The 23,720-nt window shown below is 40.6% G+C and overlaps 1 protein-coding gene across 2 annotated transcripts in view; it reads right to left on the bottom strand.

The window, feature by feature from the left end:
- Window positions 1-3,989: 3,989 nt before the first annotated feature.
- The window catches only part of LOC145783911 (poly [ADP-ribose] polymerase tankyrase-like), a 38,533-nt gene continuing 18,802 nt past the window's right edge, over window positions 3,990-23,720 (bottom strand). For both annotated transcript variants that reach the window (XM_082595671.1, XM_082595672.1), the window contains exons 15-52: window positions 23,337-23,555; window positions 22,375-22,580; window positions 22,067-22,262; window positions 21,617-21,748; window positions 21,371-21,473; window positions 21,060-21,190; window positions 20,728-20,952; window positions 20,460-20,627; window positions 20,176-20,325; window positions 19,725-19,811; window positions 19,491-19,544; window positions 19,242-19,406; window positions 18,789-19,003; window positions 18,470-18,597; window positions 17,905-18,121; window positions 17,381-17,626; window positions 16,875-17,046; window positions 16,521-16,610; window positions 14,154-14,306; window positions 13,967-14,084; window positions 13,432-13,552; window positions 12,520-12,700; window positions 11,989-12,081; window positions 11,568-11,710; window positions 11,182-11,320; window positions 10,482-10,660; window positions 9,305-9,410; window positions 8,734-8,903; window positions 8,482-8,623; window positions 8,214-8,338; window positions 7,926-8,004; window positions 7,534-7,711; window positions 7,066-7,173; window positions 6,795-6,988; window positions 6,635-6,721; window positions 5,857-5,983; window positions 5,559-5,653; window positions 3,990-5,130 (exon numbers count right to left, since the gene is read on the bottom strand). In XM_082595671.1, coding sequence (XP_082451797.1) covers window positions 5,062-5,130; window positions 5,559-5,653; window positions 5,857-5,983; window positions 6,635-6,721; window positions 6,795-6,988; window positions 7,066-7,173; window positions 7,534-7,711; window positions 7,926-8,004; window positions 8,214-8,338; window positions 8,482-8,623; window positions 8,734-8,903; window positions 9,305-9,410; window positions 10,482-10,660; window positions 11,182-11,320; window positions 11,568-11,710; window positions 11,989-12,081; window positions 12,520-12,700; window positions 13,432-13,552; window positions 13,967-14,084; window positions 14,154-14,306; window positions 16,521-16,610; window positions 16,875-17,046; window positions 17,381-17,626; window positions 17,905-18,121; window positions 18,470-18,597; window positions 18,789-19,003; window positions 19,242-19,406; window positions 19,491-19,544; window positions 19,725-19,811; window positions 20,176-20,325; window positions 20,460-20,627; window positions 20,728-20,952; window positions 21,060-21,190; window positions 21,371-21,473; window positions 21,617-21,748; window positions 22,067-22,262; window positions 22,375-22,580; window positions 23,337-23,555 — 5,511 coding nt within the window. In that variant the 3' untranslated portion in view covers window positions 3,990-5,061. The remainder of the gene's footprint in view (window positions 5,131-5,558; window positions 5,654-5,856; window positions 5,984-6,634; window positions 6,722-6,794; window positions 6,989-7,065; window positions 7,174-7,533; window positions 7,712-7,925; window positions 8,005-8,213; window positions 8,339-8,481; window positions 8,624-8,733; window positions 8,904-9,304; window positions 9,411-10,481; window positions 10,661-11,181; window positions 11,321-11,567; window positions 11,711-11,988; window positions 12,082-12,519; window positions 12,701-13,431; window positions 13,553-13,966; window positions 14,085-14,153; window positions 14,307-16,520; window positions 16,611-16,874; window positions 17,047-17,380; window positions 17,627-17,904; window positions 18,122-18,469; window positions 18,598-18,788; window positions 19,004-19,241; window positions 19,407-19,490; window positions 19,545-19,724; window positions 19,812-20,175; window positions 20,326-20,459; window positions 20,628-20,727; window positions 20,953-21,059; window positions 21,191-21,370; window positions 21,474-21,616; window positions 21,749-22,066; window positions 22,263-22,374; window positions 22,581-23,336; window positions 23,556-23,720) is intronic.

The raw sequence follows: 23,720 nt of genomic DNA, 5'->3' as shown, positions 1-23,720 counted from the left end.
TTCTCAACCTTTATTTGTGGCGACCCAAATATTAAGGTTAAATTAATAGCGAAGATTTGGCGACCCTATTTCCAAAACTACATTTTGCACAACGCTTTGTAAGCATGAAAAATGAGCCACACTCACATATAACACGATTAAACATAACGACAAATTGTCGAATTTAATTAATACGAGCCTTGACTTTGTATTTTTTCAAAAACTTTGTCAAAATTTGGGGTTATCTTGCTCAGTACCGTACCAATCTCATGTCATCTTCAGGTTGAAGACAATTTCTCTCCTTTGTTTTGATGTGAGCAAGCGCAGAAAACCCGCTCTCACACAGGCAGGTAGTAAAATATGGCAGGAGAGCTTTTAATGCGTGCGTGCCAACAACAGTCTTTTCATTCTTGAATTTTGTCCAAAATTAACCAAGGGTTTCTTTCTTAAAGCAGTTCATCAATACACTGTCGCACTAAATGTCAATAAACTCCTCTTGAAACCCAAAAATGCTAAGGTAGTTTTTAGGCAAGGTATCAACATCAATAGCAATGGATTGCTCACCCATTTTAGGGATTACGCACCCATTGCATCTTTAGGGATAATCAAGTCAAATTCTCGTATCAATGAACCGAAATACCCACAAGCTGGACATCGTCAAAGCCTAACTCCGTATCTTCCAGTAACTTCAAAACAGTAAATGATGCTGTTTCTGGGACGCGATCTTCCTCTTCCACAACTTCAGCTTTTCCGTAAAAGTAATCAGTTTTTCAGATACGTATGTTTGGTCCTTGCAAAGATTTATTCAAGATGTTCAGTTGCAAAAATATATCAAAAAGATACGCCACAAACAAAAGCCACTTTTAATCAGCAAACTTTTCTGCCAAGCTATGCTTCTTGTTTGTCAAAAATTCCTTCACCTCCTTCTGCAGAGTTACAAATCTCTCCAGTACTTTGCCACGAGATAACCATCTCACATTAGAAAAGTACAACAGATGTCTGTATTCTGCATTAAAATCTTCGCATAATTTTTGCGAAGATTTTATAATCTTCTTTTGCGAAGATCTTATAATCTTCTTTTGCGAAGATCGAGTTTTGGTGTGGTTTTTGAAGCAATTAATTGTTGCTATTTCTTAGTCTAGTGTGTACACTCCACCGCAAAATGTGTGTGGTAAAATCGTCGGGTGAAACTTGCGGCGTAGTTTGAATAGTGGAAATTACGAAAACTAAAGTAGTGGTAGGCAGTTTAAACTTTGCTCAAGGGACTTTATTTTTTATCACCACATCTTACAGCGACCCAGCCAAATGAAACGGCGACCCAGGAGTTGAGAAGCACTGGACTAAGCCAAAAAGTGTGAAACTTTTTTCCAGAAAATTCAAGCCACAACTTAGAGTCAAAAGATAGATCTGCAATTTTTTCCTGACATGTGAAAGAAAGGTGCTCGGTACTTTGTTTTTGCATTGCAAATGGATTTTGAATCCAATTTAATTTGGTATTGTCCAATTCTAGAAGAAACTACTTTTTAAACTCTTTCAGTTTTGACAAGTGTCGATAACCAGAGGCTTAATAACGCTTGATTCCACGCCATTGTTAGCCAAAAACTTTTCAGTAAATGACAATATTTCAAATGAATCATTTTCAATCTTTTGTTTCTAGATGTTTAATTTTTTGATGAACACTCCAACTTTAAATTTCAATGTAAAAACATAGATTTTTTCTTGGATAAACAAATTAAATTCGTCCGCCCCGTTAGCTCAGTGGTTACGCGCCAGGGTCAAGATCACGCGGCGCTGGTTCGACTCTCGGAGTGTCCGCTTGAGCAACGCATTTCAGGACTGCTCTCCATTCAGCTGCACCTAGTGAATGGAATAATTCCACGGCAACAACACTTCAACAATCGGAAAACTTCACTCTGCCAATCTCGGTAACCGGCCCTGCGTCAAGAGCCTCTACAAGTATGCGAAACTACCAGGAATAACCAATCAAGGTTTGCCAGTCCGAGGATAAAGATTCAAAAACCAAACCGTACCCGTTTTTCAAGCAAACCTGACAAATAGCATAATTTGAAAAGCCTTTCCAAAAACGTCTTTACAAAAACACAGTCTTTAAAACGTCTTTACAAAAACAAAAAACATTTTTTCCGTTGAAAAAATCACGACTTAATTTTTTAACACTAATAACTTTTTAAAGCATTGGCTTTAGTTTCGAAATCCACGTTTACAATGCAGCAAAGAGGGTTTTAAACTCCTATTTCACTACATAAATTTACAATATGCGGGTAGCCTATTGAGTGCACCACTCTTAATAAAGTTAATAGCTTTCACAGTATCGTGCACATATGTTAATATGCAGTGCTTTGTGTAAAATTTGTATACTTTCTGCGACCCCCGAAGTTCGTTATGCGACCCCTCAAGGGGTCGAGACCCCCACTTTGGGAAGCCCTAGTTTAACACATCCTTTGCTTGTCTGGTAGTTGAACATCTCGATTCTCACACTTCTATGAATCTTTAATTAATATTCATGCACAAACAACCCACACCAAAGATAACTACAAAATTCTACAATCTACTGCATGAGGAATTGTTAGCAGGTCTGTTGCTGATTGCCTCTAAGCCCGCCAAGCTCTGCATCATCGATGACGGAATACTTGAATCGATGCCTTGCTCCGAGAAATCATTCATTGGACCGTGAACATTCAATACCAAGTAAACTTCACAATTGTCATCGATGTTGTAGTCATTCCAGGTTTTATTATTTTGAAGTTCAACATCATCATAAAAAAGACTTTGTCGCTCTGAAGATATTTCTGAGTATTTAAAATATTAACGAGATTTTAAACTTCGGAAAGTACCAGCAGTTAATCATAGCTAAATTTGCATCATGTCTAACCTTCCTTCTCTTCAATGATTTGCTTGACTTTTCTAATTGAGTCTGATAGATTAAAAAGCAGCCCAATAAGATCTCCCGTTAAGGTTTTATTTATTGTCGCTCTACAACAGCTAAGGTCTTTTAGCGACAGAGCTCATTTTTAATTTATATCAGGTTTACGATGTTATCACATTATTACCCGACTCATTCTCACTGCGCTATGCAGGATAGAACACAATCGGTACCGTTTTAAAGGTCTTCGGTTTGACCCGACCTGGAATCGATCTCAGATCTACCAGTACCAGAGCCGAAACCACTCGGCCACTGAGGTGGTTGAATAGTCTGAATAGGGAACGTTCAAATATTACGTAACGCCTTCGAGGGGGAGGGGGGGTTTATGCCAAGCGTTACGTTAGCGTCACATCGGGGGTGAGGGGGTTCAAGCAAAACGTTACGTAACGCTTTCGAGTACGGAATGGTAGTTTTTTGTGCTGAATTCGTAGTGAAAAAGCGTTACATGGGGGAGGGGGATTGAAAAAAGCGTTATGTTGGCGTTACATGGGGGAGGGGGGAGTCAAAAATTCGGAAAAAAAGCGTTACGTAATATTTGAACGTTCCCATAGTGAATGGTTGCAGTTTCTTAAAAAGAACTCTAGCTTTAATTGGAGAGGCGCATCCACAGGCATTGCCAATTCTACAAGCGACCATCTAACGTAATATAACGGTGGATCTACGTGTCGATGAATTACAGTGGGACTGCGATTCAGGCACAATGCAAAAATTGATTACAAGACTGCCTTCCCAGAGCACGCGGTATTTGTTAATTGGAAAGAAAAGCTCTAGAATTCGACATGACGTCATGGAAATGACGCGCGCTTCGTCAGAGAAAATGGCTCTCTAGCGCCCAGACAATGTTCTAGAATACGGCTTGACATCATAGAAGTGACGCGCGTTGCGTCAGAGAAAATTAGCTCTCGGGCGCCACATATACCAACATTTATTTCTGTTGCTCAGAATGGTTGGTTGGTTTTGAATCTTTATCATCGGACTGACAAGGCCTTGATTGGTTATTCCTGGTAGTTTCGCATACTTGTAGTTGTAGAGGCTTTTGACGCAGGGCGGCCGGTTACCGAGATTGGCAGAGTGAAGTTTTCCGATTGTTGAAATGTTGTTGCAGGGAAATTATTCCATTCACTAGGTGCCGCTGAATGGAGAGCAGTCCTGAAATGCGTTGCTCAAGCGCACACCCGAGAGTCGAACTTGCGCCGCGTAATCTTGAGCCGGGCGCGTAACCACTGAGCTAACGGGGCGGACATTCTGAAAAAGTTTTGTTGGTTAAATTAAAGTTAAACCTTTTAAAGACTTCGAGTTTTAGTGTAACTTGTAATGAGCTTGATATATGTTACAAACACGTACGGACACAATTAAGCCGCAAAACAAGCCATAACCAACAGATAATCATCGTCACGCACCAGTGCTTGGCATGGCAACATGTATCAAAAGTCAAACAAAACACAGCAAGCAAATCAGTCCTTTCATACCTTGATTCAACGTCGGCAGACATTAAACCAATGTACAAAAAGACAATCTGCAGGCTGAGAAAGCACGATATGTACAATATACCCCAACAGAAATCAACAGTTTTTTTTTATATTAATTCAACGTCTGCAGACGTTGAATCAATGTAACAAAAGTTTGATTTTCTGTTGAGTAGGGCAGCAGAAAAAGACTGCATTTTGGGCTTTGGGATACTTGTGCGTTGCAATTAGACATGATTGACCGATCAAGACGAAAAGTTGGCAGCGAAAATTGTAGCAGGCAGTTGATAAGCATTGACCACTGTGGATTTGTAGTTGTTCTTCGCAGGTCCAAATCACAAGCAATCGACCGGTTAAGTTTGGAAGATTGCAATGACTGAATAAAACAGTTCGTTGGAATCAAACAGCACGAAAAGTTTCCAAATCTCAGAATAAAAATCTACACCGTTTTATTTCACGTTTCTTCTGTCTTCAATAATGTCAAAGACCTTTGGAAAAAGTTTCTTTCCATCATTGTTTGTGGCAGCTGTTGGTGGCTTCGATTTTACCGATATGTTGCAGATATGCAATTCAAAAGATAAAATCAATTGTATTGAAACAATTTCAACAAAAGTCAAGAAAATGTTTAGATGTGAAACGTGCTAAGAGCCCCTTTCGAAATTCGTGAATAGTCGTTCAAGATTCTGAGCTTGCTGAAGCTGATGATTCTTCCAAGTCAAACCGAACTAGATAACGAAGGCAGACCTGAAATGCAAATTCCAGATAAAGCAAAATCTTTATCAATTTAAAACCAGGATGTTTTCTCATAACTTTAAATGTTTTTAATGCTTATTTGCACCAAGCAATGTTGTCTATTTGACACGTACTACGTGCAAAGCATAAAACAATGCGAAAATTACAACATAGAAAAATCACTGTCGATTACACGTAGCCTAAGAAACAAATCAGCAGATACAGATATCAAACCGGACAAACATAGATTTGGGAAAAGCAAAATAATCAAACCTCATTCAAGGATTTCTTCGCGGTTGAACATGTAGCTAATTGGTAAACTCACAGTACATTGTAGCATTTGTTACGATAGAAAATACTCATTTTTGAGGTTATTTAATATTTATCCTTGTATGAATTGAATTTAACAAATCTGTAAAGCTTAAGCAACCGATATCTACCTGATCTGGACTGTACACGACATACTCGTTGTAAGTGTTGGTGACCCCAGTCATGTCAGGGTTCTTCGTCTTCTCACCAAGCGAGATGCAGCCGCCTGTTGACACAGAATAGACCATGGCAAGAATAAGAAAATTAATCTCAGTTTAAAAAGAAATACACACAACGGAGCATCGTGTATTGAAAATGGCGATCAATGTATGAAAGTAATATTTTAATTATGCAATTTTTGAAACAATTTTTGCGATTGGAAGGTTATGGGATGAAAAAGCGACGTTGCAGCAATGTAACGAGACCGACCTTCGGGGAGAATGAGTTCTTTGCCAGGTTTTGGAATGTACTTGCCGACCGCCATCACCGAGTTGGCCACTTCACTGTCGGGTCCTTTTGTGCCCTCTCTTATTTCCTTCACGTGACCCAATGCAACCTGAACGCACGAAAGGAGTCATTGAGATCCAATCGATGTTAGAATACGGTGGAAAGGTTAAGTGTTGACTTTGATGATCAATTCATTACTACATGTGTGCTTCTCTCTGTTTTTGTTTTATTTTTTTGCTATTTGTTTTTTTTGGGTTTTGTGGCCGTGCTAACTACTGATATATAGCCTACTACATAATTTTTCATTCAGGCACGTTTTAAACCTTTCAAGGTTTTGCCACCTTTTCCCGTTCGTTAACGTGCTGGTAGGTTTATATCGATTTTTGTAGTTAGTATCTTTTTCGTCCCGGACGCGTTAATGACGAAAAATAAAATGATTGATTGATTTAAAACAAGTTAAATCGGGAAAATTTTCCAAAATGCCCAACTTCGTAATCTTCGACAGCAGAGACTTTTAATCTAATTCGTTGCTCACGCTCCTTTTGCCAGGAAAAAAACTTTCGTATTATGAGAAGGAATGATTGGTCGTTCGCGTAACGCCACCAGTGTGAGCACTTGAACTTCAGACCATGATGAAATCAAAGCTTTTATTTCATGAAACTAATGTCAGAGGTCAGCTCATGACGTCGTTAGCTGGTGATACGAGCTAGTGAAAGTAATTCTTTTAGCAAATCGTGGATCACTGAAGAACATAAAGCACCTGGCAAAGTAGCATATACTTCTTTTCACCGCCCCATGTTTTGCAGTCCTGCGTGGCCCTTGCGACAGTATCCGACATGTAGATGCCCTGTGAGAGACAGCAAGTTGCATTAACTTACGTTGATTCCACGTCGATGTGACGTATCATCAGAGCAACAAACCTTTCCGAACTGTGGCAGATTTCCAGTGCTGGGAGCCTCGGATGGTTGCAAGCCGTTCTGCAATATGGACATCAAATTGAGTATGTTCGTCCCGTGCCACAACATGCGATAGTTCCCCAAGCCTGTGGATACAATGTTGGCGGCTTCACCGGCTCGACTAACCCAGTACATGCAATCCACCTTGACACCAGAACCTGTGAAAGTACAGTTTGACGTTTGCTACTGTGTGAAAGTTGTGAATCTATTTGGTCGCGACGCAGCCGGTTCTTACCAGTGTTGTGCAGACATTGCAATAAATATTGAGATTCGTCGCTTTCGGGATCCATGACATTAATATTGCAACCGACAGAACGGTAGACGTAATCCAGTGGGTTCATTTCTAAGCAAAATAACATAAATGCAAGGTTAAATCTTCTAATTTTGGGTCGTTTCTGCTTTTTGTACCACAGTGCAGCCGTTCAAGATGAACTCGAAACATACGCCATGCAATAAATATTTTTTCAAACATTAGCAGTAGAAGATGCCTCAAGTCTGTAGTCAATGCATACGATCCAACAGGAATAAAGTAATTTTCCGGAAGTTGAGCTATCGGGAAACTGTTGATCACATTATTGGCCATAGAAGTCAAAGCCTTTGCTTGCTTGGCCATTGTACTGTATGCGTGTAGCGATACTCAGCGCTCCGGGCATACAAGTGAGGACAGATGCTTTATTTTAAAGCAGCCATATCATTCACTAACCGTTGATGCGGTACTGGGCTCCCAGAAGAACTTTGTTAGCGAATTCGAGTTCAGACAGGCGCTTGGTCTGCAGCATTAGCTTTGACAGGCTGTCCAGGTCGCTGATTGGTCGAATGCGGTCAAATATACCACCGCGTGGTGGCAGCACACGGTAGTATTCTGTGCTGCGTTGCTGGATCTAAATTTAAGAAAGGCAATTACAGGCAGTGATTACGGTCAGCCTGAAAAGTTACTTTTACACATACAAGATCTAAATCCAGCAAACTATTTCATAAAATACAAAAACATTTATTAGTCTACCGAGATGCTTAAACTTCATGATCTTGAACACTCGAAATGTTTATTATTTTTTTTATAAACATATTTTCTAACACAACACATTTTCTGCAAACCTTTTCCAGTGTTCTTTGCAATCTTATTTGGTCTTGAGGGTCGGTTGGCTTCAAATCAGTGGTGGAGTTGATCAGCTCTCTACAAAAAGTTTAAACTGGTTTGGTCACCTCAAGGTCAGAGAGTTGTGGATTGGGTTGGAAAGAAAAATGGAAATGTAGGATGAATTCAGACAAAATCGGCAACAGATGAATCCAGCCAGCAAAAACAGTCATTTACTTTTACTTCGTTTCAAGGTCGTTAAAAAACGCAACTCTTACTGACTGGGATTTGTCGCATTGAGACGGTACCTGATCTCATCTAAGATGCCGATGCCAAGCGTCAGTCTCTCTCTCTCCAACCTTCCAAAAGGCATCACGTCCGGATCAACATTGGTGCTATCTTTCATCGCTTCTTTCATACTTTCAACGTTAATCTAACGTAAATCAACCAAAAGTTTAGGTTGGTATGAAATATCATGTTACTGGTTCAGGGTATGAATTGTTTTTCTCGAGATGTAAAAAACAACATAATTTAATGTAAAAGTGATACATTCCCTCAAGTAACCACACTACATACCATGTCTGAAATGGCATTCTGGATTTGTTTGTCCAATTGCGACTCAATGTCGGTGTGAAGATCGAATTCGAGATCCGCCACGCCTCGCTGACGCTGGATGTCTGCTGCCACCAAGTGAAACTTCCTTGTTTGGGGTTTGAAACTGCAGAGAAATAGATTTAAAAATTCGTAAAAGTTGATTCTGTAAGGATACGGCGTTACACAATTAATAGAAGCGTAATAAAATGTGTTGAACAGTAATGCTCGACAGACCTGTTTATGTTCCTCCATTCGTTCGCTGTTTTGAGCTTGAAATATTTTGCAAATTCTCGAATGGCATTTGCAGGGGTGCTGAATGGGGAGGTCTGCCAGTTACCCCGCTCTCCTATGAAACCCCACCGGGTGAAGAACATGTACAAGTTCTTACCCTTCTGATGGATCACCTGAACAGGACAACAAACTTTTTAATATTTTGAAACGTTACTCACAATTCTTTGTAGATGTGTTGGTTGGTGACGCTACGAACCATTGCGACAGACATCTACAATTAAAAATCGGGAACGAATCGAACGAATGCAATGGAAAACACGAAGACGATATTTTTGCGAGGCACATCAAAGGTTTTTACCGCTTATATTTACTACTGAAAACACTCGTGGCCTATGCCACCGGTTAGGTTAACAAAATGTGATTGAGCGAACAAAGCCGGCGTGACAATTTAGCAAGAATCAAGAAAAATCGTATTCTCGGATTCTTTTTGGGAGGGACACGTGACTAAGTGCCCCCTGGGTTCAATATTGATGGCACACGGAGCAAACAGCATCATTGGCATGACATGCCGCACCTGCATTCTGAAGAAGTTGTAGTGAACATTTCCGCTCTGTTGGACATCCACCGCTATGAGGAAGACATCGCAGTGTCTCTGCACAGTGGGGTCGAACACAATTTCTCTGAAGGAAAAAAAGACATTAAAACTGACGTACATTCAGGGTTGGAAGTCGTTTTAGTCAAAAAGCAATGACTATTTCACTATTCGATAGTGTCCAAAAAGCAATGACTTTCCGCTATCGATACTTAAAAAAAGCAATGATTAGCAATTACTAAAAATATTGCATTTGCGTATTTAAAGACCAGTGATGCCAGGTTGTTTTTTGAAAACAAGTAATTGAATCTAAAAAACAAGCCCAAAATAGGCAAATCAATTCCAATAATTTACAACCAATACCAATTAGCATAAAGCACGCAGTTTAGCAGTTCAAAATTTTCAATACAACCTTTGCAGTTCATACATCATGTTTATTTCAAGAATGACATTTGTTTACGCCATTCCAAGAAATAATTATCTTGAAAAGAAGGGATACAATGTTAACTACAATAACAACCTCGCAATTTCAGTGTCAAAAACAAGTTAAAAAAAGTTTGAATGGCCAAAAAACAAGCAACCCGCAAACTGAAAAAAAGGTACGCAAACTCGAAAAAACAAGCCCAGACTTGCGGGATAACAAAATTGGCAACACTGCTAACGACTCTCACTGGCATGGTTTTTCTGAACTGTGTTGCCGCAAATTTTCCTTAATCCTTTAAAGTTCGAAAATCGGAAGGGGACTAGGTCGGATAGTAATCCGAAAACTAAATCTCGTAAATTCGTTTTGACGAGGAAGTAAGTGAACAACAAAAAATGATTCAGCAGTTCTCCTAAATATCGATTAGCGAAAAACGAATTAATGATTTCGTTGCTTGCATAAAAAAGCAGTGAATAACGCGCATTCGATATTTATTTTTAAAAGGAATGGGTATAAGCAATTAAGCATTCGATATTCAGAAAGCAACGAATAACGCTATCGAATAGTGACAACTAGTCGTTACTTCCAACCCTGTGTACATTCACATTGTTTCTGGTAATGTAATCAAACAAAGATGAAGTCACACACTCCGTAATTTCTAAGTAACAGGTCTTTTTCATTAAACGACAATTTAAAAAATCATTCACAACATCGTCATCACTCGCAGCGGCCACTGACCCTGCTTCTCGTAGTCCTGATAGAAGATCGGGATTCGGAGTCGGCTGCTCTCCTTCATTCTCCATCTCATCCTCGCGGATGCGCTCCAAGATGGTGACTGCGTCCACATCAAACTCAGGAGCGCTGGTGCTCCATATGATGTTGTCGGACACTTCAGCAGTGATGCAGCTCGGCTTTGTCTGGAGCAGTAAGAGCAACAATAATGTGTTTTTACTAAAAAACTGTATCCATAGCATACAGTATATGCTGCTCTCAGCGCTTTAAAGAGCAGACACTGTCATCGCAACCGTATTGAGATGCAGCCGAGTACATCATTACCTGGAATCCAGAAAGTGCAAAAGCAGAAAACATTTGAGCTACAAGCCGTTTCACAGTGAATCTAACAGTAGGAGGCCTCCAAAGGTTAATCTCATTTCTTTATCATTATTAGCTGAATACGGACGCGTTGAAAAAACATCCCGCTGGTGTTAATCACGTTCACACAAGCTTTTGATTTACGCGTCAGCAGTTGCATTTTTTTTTCTGCAACAACGTTTCGCTTTTCCAGATTCAAATTTCTTGTGTACACTGTAGTGTACAGTGCATCAACAATTAGAAAACAAACGTAGAATACGAGCTATCAAGATAATTCAAATTGACAAAAATGCCTAAACGCCCACACACTGTATCAGCTCTAAATAACGAATCAACCTACACTCACCCAGTTATCGGCCTGTATCCCGATGACTGATTGCAGCTCGTCGGACATTCTTCCGGAGCCGCCTTCGAGCGCGTACGACAATGCCGTGCCGCCGAACCGATCCACTTGATTGACAGGTACGCCTTGGTCCAGCAACAACCTGGTATTGTGTTTAAAAAGCGTCATTTTCATGCACATGTAGAAAACCAGTGTGTATAAGACAAAATTTTGCATTGACTGATCAGTAACTACCTATTAAGGCAAACTAAAGATTTTTTAACTGACGAACTTTTCAGGATAGGTACTTCGAGTTAATTTAAAACACTTATCACGTTTTTTACCATTTGTAAAGGTTAAGGTTCTCACGTCAGGATGTGATTAACAGCACACAGTTACTATGGGGCTACCTGAGAATGGTCATGTTCTCCCAGTAGCCGTAGGGCAGAGGCTTAGCGGCGTGATGCAGAACAGTTCTGCTGTCGCTGTCCAACGCAGAGAGCAGCGCCGGTGTCTTGTGGGAAAGCAGCTTCCGCACCACATCCTCATCGTTCTGAAAGACAAGTGGTCGAGTGACGCAATGGTTGCAATACCGCGCACAAGTGACGTGGATTTGAAACTAAATCAATGATGGTTCAATGGTTCATGTGCGGAAGGTTTGAGAGACGATGGTTCACTGATTTCACAAAACTGACGTAACAATGCGTTGAATAAACGTTTGAGTGTAATAAAAAAAAAACGTTCAAATTGAACAAAAGCAACTTTAGAAGTCAATTACTTGAAAATAAACAATTCAAACGCATTGACAACTGTTCAGTACCGGGAACCTACCTGCTGCACAGCCAGCATGAGTGGGGTCTGATTCTTCAACCCTTCAACTTGCAAGTTGATATCCACGTTATATTCCAACAGCAAATCAATGACCTGCGTGGAAAGGAAAGCTTTCTAAACCACAAATGAAACTAGCTCCATTTTTGTAAGTGTGGGCTGTGCGTCTTTTGCGACAAAGACGTGTCTGACGGACAACTTTCATCTCATAGAGCTAGAGCCTTTTGTCCAACATTGCCAGTAAGTCAAAAAACGAGTTGATAAAGCGCCGGAGATGTTCAGATCGCGTCTTTCAATTCTTAGCATGAGTTGCACGGTAGAAAAACTATGGGAGTTGTTGTTTGAAAATTTCTTTAAGCATCCACCCGGCCCATTTACTCAGTAAAAGATGTTTGCATGTACAATTCTACACGCACGGATATGCATATTCAATTACAATAGCGTGCTATCACAAAGGCTTATCTTTTTTGTCTTGTTATGAAAATCTTGACATACGGCGGCAGGTGAGTTTAAAACATTAACATGTGGCATTACCCTGTGGGCTTTTAGTTGTATGGCCCGACATAGCGGGTTAATAATGATGCATTCGATCTCCCCGTTGAAGTAATCACTGACTGCGAGGGCTGGGTCGGTCGACATGCTCTCCAGAGCAGAGTACGGGAACTTGCAAGTGCGGTTGATGGCTCCACTGCCTCGGTCATATTCCAGGAATAACCTGCCGAGAAAAGGTTTTGATTTGCAACAAATTGAACAAGATTCAATGCTTAAACAGCAAAAGTGGTGAGTGGTTGTAGAAACGCTAACTTTGCTACAATGGGAAGTAAAACTTTTGCTTTATCAATATTTAAATGCGTGTTTTTTGGACAAAAAGCACGATGTTCTGACGCGGATGAATATACAATAAATCGTCTGCTTTTAATGTCATAGAACGGTGCAGTATTTTACATTGAAAACACACGAGTTAATTCGAGTAAGGGTTACTAAATCAACCAAGCTCATTCAAATAGAATTGGTTAATGAACAAAACTACTAAATCACAATGGCTTTCTAAGTTAAAATTGATCAGCAATTGAATATGGTACAACATAATATTCCTTCAATTGACTATTTTATAAGGAAAATATTTAAAACAATCTCCTGAAGTATAATCAAGGCCGTCCCTTATGAACGTAAAGGCTTTCAGCTAACGTCGGCATACTGGGTTATCGAGACTGACAGACTAAAACTTCCTTCTAAACATGAAATTTTGTTTCCTGAAACCGTTTTCATGCAGCAATTACTCTTGAATGGAAGACTGGACTCAAAATATGAAGGTCAATTGCCCACAGAGAGTATTGAACCAACGTCGCATGATCTTCGTCATCTCATTGAAATTTGATATCAAGCAATAAGTTTCTTATTATGCAACTGACAAGAGATTTGCAAACAAGTGATGAGTCAGTTTACTTGAGAATATTGACAGTGGTGTCATCGCTTATTGTCGAGTTCCACAGGAGAGCAGCAAACACGTTCCTTCCCGTGTAGTCGGTCAGTGAGATCATTCCGCGGAATGATGACGGGTTGCGTTCTGTTGACAACACGATGCTTATGTAACGTAATTTAACGTTGAACCGATGATTCGTAACATGAAGACTTGCAATAAGTACATTTTTTCAAAGATTAGCAGCAAATTGTGAAAAATACAGCTAAGTATAAAAAAAAAACAATGACACTTAGGTTTTAAACAAGCAAAAAAAAGTATGATGGGAGAAACAACTACCAAATTTAAGTCATAAGTAGAGTAGACAACCGGAAACAGACATTGCCGTCGGTTGCAACGTGGGTCAGGTGTACGTCGGAAGGCGTACACCGATGCATAGCGCTCAAGTCCGCTTTCCCGCAATGCAGGATAACGACATGAAAAACAAAACAAACAAACTATGACCAAAATAATTCGTTAACATGTATGAAAAAGAAAGCCTCGTTTCCAAAACTATTTTACCAATGAAGAATTTGATCAGCGTGAGGTTCTTTGTAAAAGCAGCGTAGTGTAATGGAGTGCATCCCTTTTCATCGGTTGTATAGCTCGGGACTCCCCTCTCTATCAAAACTTTGGCCACCTTGTAATGTAAAAACAACGTTGATTTGCGTCAAACTGACCACAAAAACTCTGAAACGAAGGCGCTTACCTTCAACTGCACATCAGTGTTCGCAGGCCGATTGATGGCAAGAACATGAAGCAGATTTTGCTTCAAGTCGTTTTTCTCGCACAGTTTGCTGGAGTCGCGTTGTTTGCGGAGCAAGGAGAGAACCACTTGGTACTTGCGGGCACGCATCGCCGACTGGAAGTTAAAATAACGTTTGAACGACAAAAAACTTTAAACAACAAACTTGCTCTTCATCGCAATGAGTTGTCATGCATCTAAATGCCTATGAGACCCTTTGTGAATAAAAATAATTTCTGTCTTTGTCACTGGCATACGTCGTTGACTGAGGGCCTGAGATAGGTTAAGTACTAGGGTGTTTCATTTTTTCACCATTTTTGAAATTCAAAATGCCTGGGGTCCCATCTGGTGGTATTTGGGGAAAAAAGTTTACACTCCAAATTTTTTTCAATTGTTACGTCATATTGAGGTGGTCCACGACATTTGAAATTTTCAGGCCTCAGAATCTCGAAATTTAGCCGTATCTCCGGAACCACTCATCATAGATCGACAAAATTAGTATCAAAATGCGCAGAAGGGTCGGTTTTCTATACCTGATGTAGAGAATATTAAGGTCTATCTGCTTCAGAAAAAAAGTTATTTCAAAAAATCCGATTTTCGGTCTATTTTCTCCTGATGAACAGAGATCAGGTGATCAAGATAAGACGTTTTTCTGTATTTTTCCATCTTGGAAGCTGCTATTGCGTAATAATAGTCCTTGCTCGTTTTGCAAGAGATGAAATGGTAATTTGAAGGTATTACTATTATAATATTAATGTAACCGTTGAGGAAGAGGTATGCTGCTCACCTGCTTTAGATTAAGTGTCATTATGGCATTAAGGTCAGGTATTAGTAAGTCGATGCAACACTTCAAGGAATTGGAGAGAAATGTGCTTCCCCTTAATTCAGATATAGTCAGTCACTATTTTAACTTGAGGAAGAAAGTAGCCGAAACTAATCCTAAGTTTTTGAAGAAAATACCCCATTTGAAAAATGAACTGCTGATAGATGTAGTTGGCATAAGGAACAAAGCTGGTCTTCCAGTGCTTAGCGAACAGAGAAACCTAGCACTTCTGGCATACAACCTGCCAAAGCATCGGCAGTACTATGTTTGAAACAGAGAAAAAGAAATGAAGTAGTTAGATGTCTACACAGTAACGAAACCGACTCTGATGGTGATATGAATTGGGAAGATAAGGAAGACGAGCCTCTGAAACCAGCTGTTTGGGGAAAAGTGTACAAAAAAGTACATTCTTTTTCCATAAATGATAGAAGTGTACTTGCTGATCGTAGGATGACTTCGGTACGCCAGCAGTCAAATCTTATGAGGTCGGTTCTTGGAAAAGATCAAATAGCTGCATCACCTTCGACAGTATACCGCCAACGGCAAAAAACGAGAGAAAAATCTCTGATGGAAAGTGAGAAGATTCTGCCATGCAGTTATGTTATGATGGGCGCGTTGTCGATAAAATAGATCGATACGTTTTCTTGGGCCAACTTGTTGATGATAATGGCATGAAGCACGAAAGTGTGCTTGCTGTTAAATCTTTTCCCAAAAGTGTGTCGGTCACTGCAGAACTGATTTTTGGCACCATCATCCAGAAGGCTTGCAGAGTTCACCTATCTCAAGTATATTCAGTCATGGCTGATACGACTGCTCTCAACACAGAAAAAAATTCCGGAGTCACTATTCGAATGGTCAATTATTTTAATGATGAAGTTGGTCATGATATTCATACCCTTTAATGCATGTTCCACATAAACGAAATATATCTTTCCCGTGTCATTTCTTTTGTGGACGGCGCCAAGAAGAGTCCCAGAGCAATGCAAGATGGGGCTTTGCTTATCCAGATAGGAAGACTAGACAAGCCCAGTACTGAAACCTTAACACCAACTATTATTACGCAATAACAGCTTCCAAGAGTGGAAAAATACAGAAAAACTTTTATCTTGATCACCTGATCTCTGTTCATCAGGAGAAAATAGACCGAAAATCAGATTTTTTGAAATAAAGTTTTTTCTGAAGCAGATAGACCTTAATATTCTCTACATCAGGTATAAGAAACCGGCCCTTCTGCGCATTTTGATACTAATTTTGTCGATCTATGATGAGCGGTTCCGGAGATACGGCCAAATTTCGAGATTTTGAGGCACAAAAATTTCAAATTTCGTGGACCACCTCAATATGACGTCATAATTGAAAAAATTTGGGGTGTAAACTTTTTTCCCCAAATACCACCAGATAAGACCCCAGGCATTTTGAATTTCAAAAATGGTGAAAAAATGAAACACCCTATTAAGTACTAAGTAGAGAATTAAAAAATGTTAGGTTTTGTCTTTTTAAATTCTTACCTCAACAGCGGCAGCGTATTTGACTCCACAAGCCTCGAGTCTGTCTAGCATAACGTACGTCACCCCTTGCCAGCCTTTCTCAACCACGACCTAAACGCCGAACACAAGAAATTACGCTTGAAAGAAACAATGAAGGACACGAACATTGAACAAGTTTGAGTTCACGCTCTTTTCATCTGATAACTGAGTTTGACCAAGCGTTCGCTTGAATAGGTCGACAAAACTGAAAGAGAAGTTTACCAAACGGCGAACGCATTCCATTTATTACTTGCTTACAATGCTTAGGTATCACAGTTCTTGAAATGGTGCTGAGTTAAAAGATGTGTTTGAGTGAGCCCAATCATTTTCACTTACTTTAAAAACAGCCTCGCAGGTTGGCTTGGCGGGAGGGCTAATTGAAGATCTGAGTCTCCATTTCCGGGAAGCTGTATCTTCTGGAGACTCCACTCCTCCGGGAGATGCTCGCGGGATGGTGATCACGTTGGTGTTGACGTTTGCCCCCTTTTGGATCAGCATCACGGCGCAACTATGTGCAGGAATGAAACTTGTCGATAAAGAGATTCTTAGAACAACTTGTGCAATGACAAGACTTGAAATCCCGACCGATTGTGAGCCTTCTACATCAGGGCTCACTGCCACGTTCGATCGGATGAATATAAAGCATTGAAAAACAACTATTAATTGTTTTGTAACAGTTCCAGTGTGTTAAAGCTTGTACAATAGCGTCAGTATCCCGGCCAGGAAAAGTTATCATTTTCACATTGTTTTTCTTTCGCCAAACGTTGAAAAAATGTAATAACAAATCTTGCTGGCTGGTATAATGCAAGTCGTAGCACCTTTCTCATCAGAACTGATCCTACCTGTTGTGTCCAGCTTTCACTGCGAGACTGAGAGGAGAATTGCAGTCTGAGTCTTGTCTATTGATGTTGGCTCCTCGCTCCACCAGATGCATGCAACATATCATCGCTCCTCTTTGTGCCGCTTCATGAAGAGAAGTCCGCCCAGAAGCATCCGCTGTGTCCACCTGCTCGCCTGTCATCCCGGAAGTGAGAAGAGTCGTGAGCTCTATCGGATCGCAACCTTGGTCGGAAACAGGAGCTGATTCCCTGAAAAAGGATGGAATGGATCGAACATGGAGTTTTCTACGCAACTGTTCACCAGGCATCTGATTTCAAACAGAGAGTGTGAGCAACACCATCACAAGATCTTGCACGCGATCATCTGCATTTATCTTAACGTTTCGTCAAGCATACATGACTGACTTCTTTAAGGAACTAGATCAGGTAGTCATTTAATGTTTAGCGTATGACCAACCACGGAGCCAGGTTGCTGCAAACAACTCAACAAATGAACATCACAAAACGCAAAACAACAATTCACTTACTTTCCTATTTTTGTGTACGCGTAGTGCAACGGAATTCTTCCAAACTTGTCGGCAACGTTGAGACTGGCTCCTTTTTCTATCAAGAGATCAGGGATATCGAACAAGGCAGATGATGGGCCGCTAGCGTTGACGGCAAGATGAAGAGGGGTTCGCCCCTGCAGATCGACCTCACTCAAGGATGCCTGTTTCTCCAACAAAGCATTCACCAAATCTAATTCTGAAATTTAAGACTACAAATGAAATTTCTTACATGAACAATTTAGTTGCAATATATGATAAAAATGCTAAAATCAACATTATCAGAAGCGATATAATAAAAATTCTCTTCGTTGCACATTGCTCATGCACTATCAGTAATAATGTGTATAAACAGGCAGAAACAAATATATTTGCCCAGATGGCAGATATACAACTTAAAATTAATTTTAAAATTTAAATACTTCCTTCCAAATGGAATCAAAATTTCTAAAGTTTTTCAACACCACATAATCACCGCAATTGCGCAAGGAAGCACTTGAATTAAGTTGTCGCTCAGTATAAAACAAGAAGTAAGTCTGCGAGTTACCTTCTTCTTTCTCAACGGCAAACATAAGAGCAGTCCGCCCATTTCGTGGATCAGGAGGAACTAATTTGATGTCGGAGATCGTCCGGAGAAGAGTGCGGATTGCCGGAAGGAGGCTCTGCTCTCCTGGCCTGTGAAGAAGAGTTGCACGAATGACCAAATTAATGTGGAATACAGTGAAGATGAATTTTCCCAAAGCAAAATTACATTTGGACAAATTCTCGTCCAAACTTACGTAACTGAAGCAACGAAGGATTTTGAACTTTCTCATCCACGCAGGTTCATTGTTCAACTACTAAAACTTATTAAGCAACCAACTCACCCGTGTCTTGCCACAGCCAAAATAAGAGGCGCGGTGGGGTACTTGTGCTTTCGGTTGTTCGAACAGAAGTTCGGTTGAGCGCCGACGTCCAGCAGCATCTGCACAGCTCGACAGTTTCTGTTCAGTAGGGCAGTGATCAAAGGGGAAGCCCCGAGTTGATCGAGCACATCCAGCCTTGGCTTGTGACGCAGAAGACAAGCGAGTACCTTGCAATCCTGAGAGATGATCACGTGATGATTTCTACGTATTTTGCTAGATGACTAATTTATGTTAAACTCTTGATAACCTAGCTAGAATGATGCTGAAGCATTAGTTTTAACGTTAGTTTCAACAAGTTTGCTCAAATTCATGCATAGTCATCTACAGATCAAGTAAACCCACATAAAACTTTGTTAAAGTGTCAATATCTTCATATCACACTTTTTCAAGCACGCAACTAACTTTTCAACCAACCTTGTCAATTGCAGACTTGCTCAAGTAATGAGCGGAAGATTTCCCATCATCATTCACATTTCGATAATTCCTTCGCGTTTTACCGACAACTGCGCTGACGTCAGATTTGGCTGCCATCACCAAAGCCTCCAGCAGAGGGCAGGCGAGATCTTCTAGCTTTTTCAACTGAAAAGTTTGACGTAGTCACAACAGCACTTCAGTGTTTAGCTGCTTTTAAGTAACGTTAGAACTATGCAATATATCACTTACAATTTTCTTCCCTTCACTTGTCTCTGTCATGTCTTCATCAGTTGGTTTACTATGCTGAAAGGTGTAAAACAGCATTAAAATACTCTCAATAGCAAACTAAGTGATACCAACTCTAAGGTTGTAAATTACTCATAAATCAATCTAACCCAGACAACAATACAATACTGCACGCGGACAATTATCGTAATATACAGCTTTTCATTTTAAACCAGGCTATCAATGATTGAACCTGACCTCAGCAATCGACTTGGCAAATAGCAGGAGAGGAGTGAAACCATATTTATTGCGACGAGCTGCCAGCTCTTGAACGGTTTGAGAAGTCTGAAAGAATATTGAACATGTTTTTAAATTTTGATCTCTTGTTGAAGGTTGACATCTTGCACCAACAAACTACAAAGCGAGAGAGTGCTCAAAATAAAAAAAGCTTTGAAAAAGAGCATACTTTGCTACATCAAAAATACATAAAACGAAATTACAATACAGGTTGAATCATAAAAGTTATTTAGTTTACAAGGAGAATAAAACTAAAAACGTAAAAAAAACAAATTTTCCAAAACAACAACACCAAACTTTCACTGAGAATTAATGACCAGTAGACAAAGTTACAAATTTCTTATTAATAATGCAAAAATGGCAACATTAAATTACAAATTATATTGAAAACATGACCTTGAACAGTGCTTACCATGTTAACTAGCCCCAAGACTATGTCGGCCATGTTCCCTTGGCTCCAGTTCTTAGCGAGCATATGCAGGACGTTGTCTGCTGCAGAGTTGGTGCTTCTGGGACAGTGCGTGCCACGTCGTACAAACAGCTCGACCAAAGTCACGTTCATCTGAACAGGAATTGATTTTTTAAAGAATTGATTTTCCTAATTTACTTTTAATAAAACACAAAACTGATGATATTACGACTGCAACAAGCTGCACTAAAATTTACAAGAAAAGTAAAAGCTTGAAATTGACTCACGTCATCCACAGCAAAATAGAGGGGTAACCTTCCTCTGTAGTCTGCCATGTTCAACTCTGCACCTCGATCCAGGAGCATCTCAGATAGATAGAGGCTGACAGATTGCCGTTCCAAATCGACTTCCTTAGTTTTGCCAACCCGGACGGAATTAGCAGCCAAGTTGTGAAGCTGAAGTAATAACAGCGTTTTTACGAAATTTAATCAGATTTCAAAATTATTACCTAAACTTACGTCAGTTTATCGCAAAAAAAAATGCAAATTCACTTACTGGTCCCATGCCCTGTACGTCCTGTGCGTTCACTTCAGGCTTGTAAGATTCGATCAAGTACGTGACGCGGTCCACCAGTGTCCATGTTAATGGCTCTTCGGCAAGCAGCCGCGCCACCAGGGTCCGACCTCGCTCATCGCGGAAATTTGCATCCGCGTGATGATCTGCGAGAAGTTGCGCCGTTTCCCGGTGATCCTTGAGGAGAGCCACGCCGATAGGAGGCATCTGAAGGAAGATTGGAGTAATTCCAAAGATAAGATTGGAGGATAGAATTCACTACTTATTTGTAAAGTTTTGCTATGAAGCTTTCTTTGAAGAAACAAAACCGATACCTTGCGGTCGTTGTAGACATCCGGATTGGCAGAGACAGACAGCAGAACAGACACGCAGTGGTACCAGCCGTATCCAGCCGCGTAGTGAATGGCACAGTTGTTTGACGAATCAGCCACGTTGGGGTCGGCACCTGATCACATCTTATAAGTTAACAACCTCCCAAACCAGTGATGAAAAGTCAAGTTTACATCGTAGTCAGATGTTGAAACGATGCAAAAATTACTACCTTTGATGGGTGAAAAATACTTCAATGACACTTGTTGAATAAAGACTAGCAGTTGAAGACAGAGCTAATTTCATTCCAACCTACCTTTATGCAAAAGGAATGTCACAACGGGGTAATGCCCGTTCATAGCAGCGTGGATTAAGGCTGTTCTTTGCAACTTATCTCGAAGTTCAATGCTAGCCCCACTCTGAAAAAAGCATAAAAGTGTCAGTCGCAATGTACACGCGGCTGATGAAACCTTTCAAATCACAAAAGTGAGATATCCAACCACACAGAACCAGTATTTTGCCTTTCAACATAGACGGGTCATCTCCCAAATAACAAGCTTACCGCAACCAAAGCAGTGCAGGTTTGCAGATGACCGTTCGCAGCGGCAAGCATCAGAGGCGTGGCTCGGGCTTTTGACACACTCAGCGGCTTGTTCAAGTCTGCCTTGTACTTTGCAAGAACCTCGATCACGCCCTGAAGTTAAGTTGATGATGGTAACGAAAACGTATGATGAAGAATCAAAGCAAACGAATTACAAATGTCAGTGTCAAAAACGTAGGCTTGAAGTACAGTAGTAGCTAGGACTCTGTTTCATGGCAACGATGACTGGTGCAGTGTAAATTTTTCGCAATTGTTCATTTGTCATGGACGGCGAGTATTTCGTGTTTTTATGTTGTTTACACTGAAAATAATCAGAGCTACCTAGTTTGCTTTTTTATCAATATAAACGTGTTTACTTAAGCATTGAACTGACGTCAAAAGTGCGCTTTCAGTGCAAAAACTGCGGCTCACCGCGTGGCCATTGATGGCAGCATAGTGGATGGCGGATCGGTTGCTACGGTCAGGTCGTTCAACAACATTGACAACGTGGAGCACCCGACTGCTGGTGGCTGTCTTCAAAATCATATCGACATTCTTCTCGCGCCCGGCCTCGGCAGCAATCATCACCGGAGTCATTCCAAAGGCGTCCTGTTCCTCGATGCTCACTCTGGGCCAACACATGAAAGTGATTACAGCGCGAAGATGGTTAAAAAGCAATCGCTATGTGTTGTCACAAGCTAGTACGGTTACAACTGCAAGTATTGATCGCACGATCGTACTTGTGAATGAGGAACTCCAGAGGCTGTGTAGAAGAGCAGGCAGCTGCGTAGTGGATGGGGCGGCGACTGCGGCCATCCATCGTACTGAGGCATTCCTTCGCGGCGGTTATCAGCTGCTTGAGGCAAGACACGTTAGGGTTGCACGCCGCACAATGGACTGGCTGCAAACGATGACTGTCTCCGCTTTTCTTCTTGGCATCTTTTACCTGCGATCAAAAGAAAGGGGTAAGATCTAGTAAAAGTAGAACGTATGGGTCTACAGAATCTCAAACATGAACGCAACAAGAAAGCCTTGTCACCAATATAAGAAGCACTACTTTCAGAAGTCAGTTCAATAACGAACGTAACGCGGAGGAACAAATCGCCGACTGTGTTGCTGTTGAGTGCCCTTCTACATGTACAAACAAATGGAATGCAATAGAAGCTACCTGACCCAGCTTTTCACTAAGTTAAGCTTTAAAAATTCTGTTTTATACGTATGTATTGGTCAAAAACAAAAGTAAAGTGTAATCTGAAACCTGCATTGATACCGGACTTACATGGGAAGGGGTCTATAGTCTACTCCTAGTTGAAAAAACTATAAAAATGAAACTTTAGGGTATTCCCACGTCCAATGATGACCATTTAACTAATCCCTCTACAGCCAAGATGATGTATAGCCAAGCCATTAACTAAAATATAAATTGAACAAACCGCACAGCACAGCAGAATAAAATCTTGATGTTTATTTAAAGTTTAATCAAAAGTAATGTTTGGGCGATGGGTAGCAGAAAAACTTCAGCAGAATAAATTTATAACCTTTTAAAATCATAAACTAAAAACAGTGTCGATCTTCGATGGATAGAATTAACCACGACAATAAAACTCATATTAGAAGCTAAAAAAACAATACATTTAACTTTCTGCAATTTCGGGATCCCTGCTCTTCTGCATGGAAGCAATACTGAAAACCTTGCACTCACAGTGAATGCAGACGGTAGTGGTTCATCGCTGTGCAGGACCAGCTCGTGAAGCTCAGTGAGGCCATGAGTGTTCGAATTGTAGCTGCTTGGCGATGAGGATGTGGATGCTCCCGGTCCAGACATGGATGAGGACTCCTGACGGGATGCTTTCATGAGGAACTGCGCTGTGTCTACATGGCCAAGCTCAAGAGCACGATACATGTTGTTGATGAGGAGTTCCTGGTAAAAAAATACGTAAAAGGAAACCATTGAAGACATTTGCTCGCAGAAGCAAGTTAAAATTGAGTCTTAACCAACTATTTTGAACTAGAAAAAGCGGAATGGCCCGTTTCGGTGAGTCCGATTCGGTGAGTCCGATCCCTTAACGGGGGATTTTTTCAATTT

This window comes from Aplidium turbinatum, chromosome 15, assembly GCF_918807975.1.
Source record: "Aplidium turbinatum chromosome 15, kaAplTurb1.1, whole genome shotgun sequence".
NCBI classification, from domain to species: domain Eukaryota; kingdom Metazoa; phylum Chordata; class Ascidiacea; order Aplousobranchia; family Polyclinidae; genus Aplidium; species Aplidium turbinatum.
The sequence above is the reverse complement of the archived record's forward strand: the minus strand, read 5'-3'. Positions and strand labels throughout refer to the sequence as shown.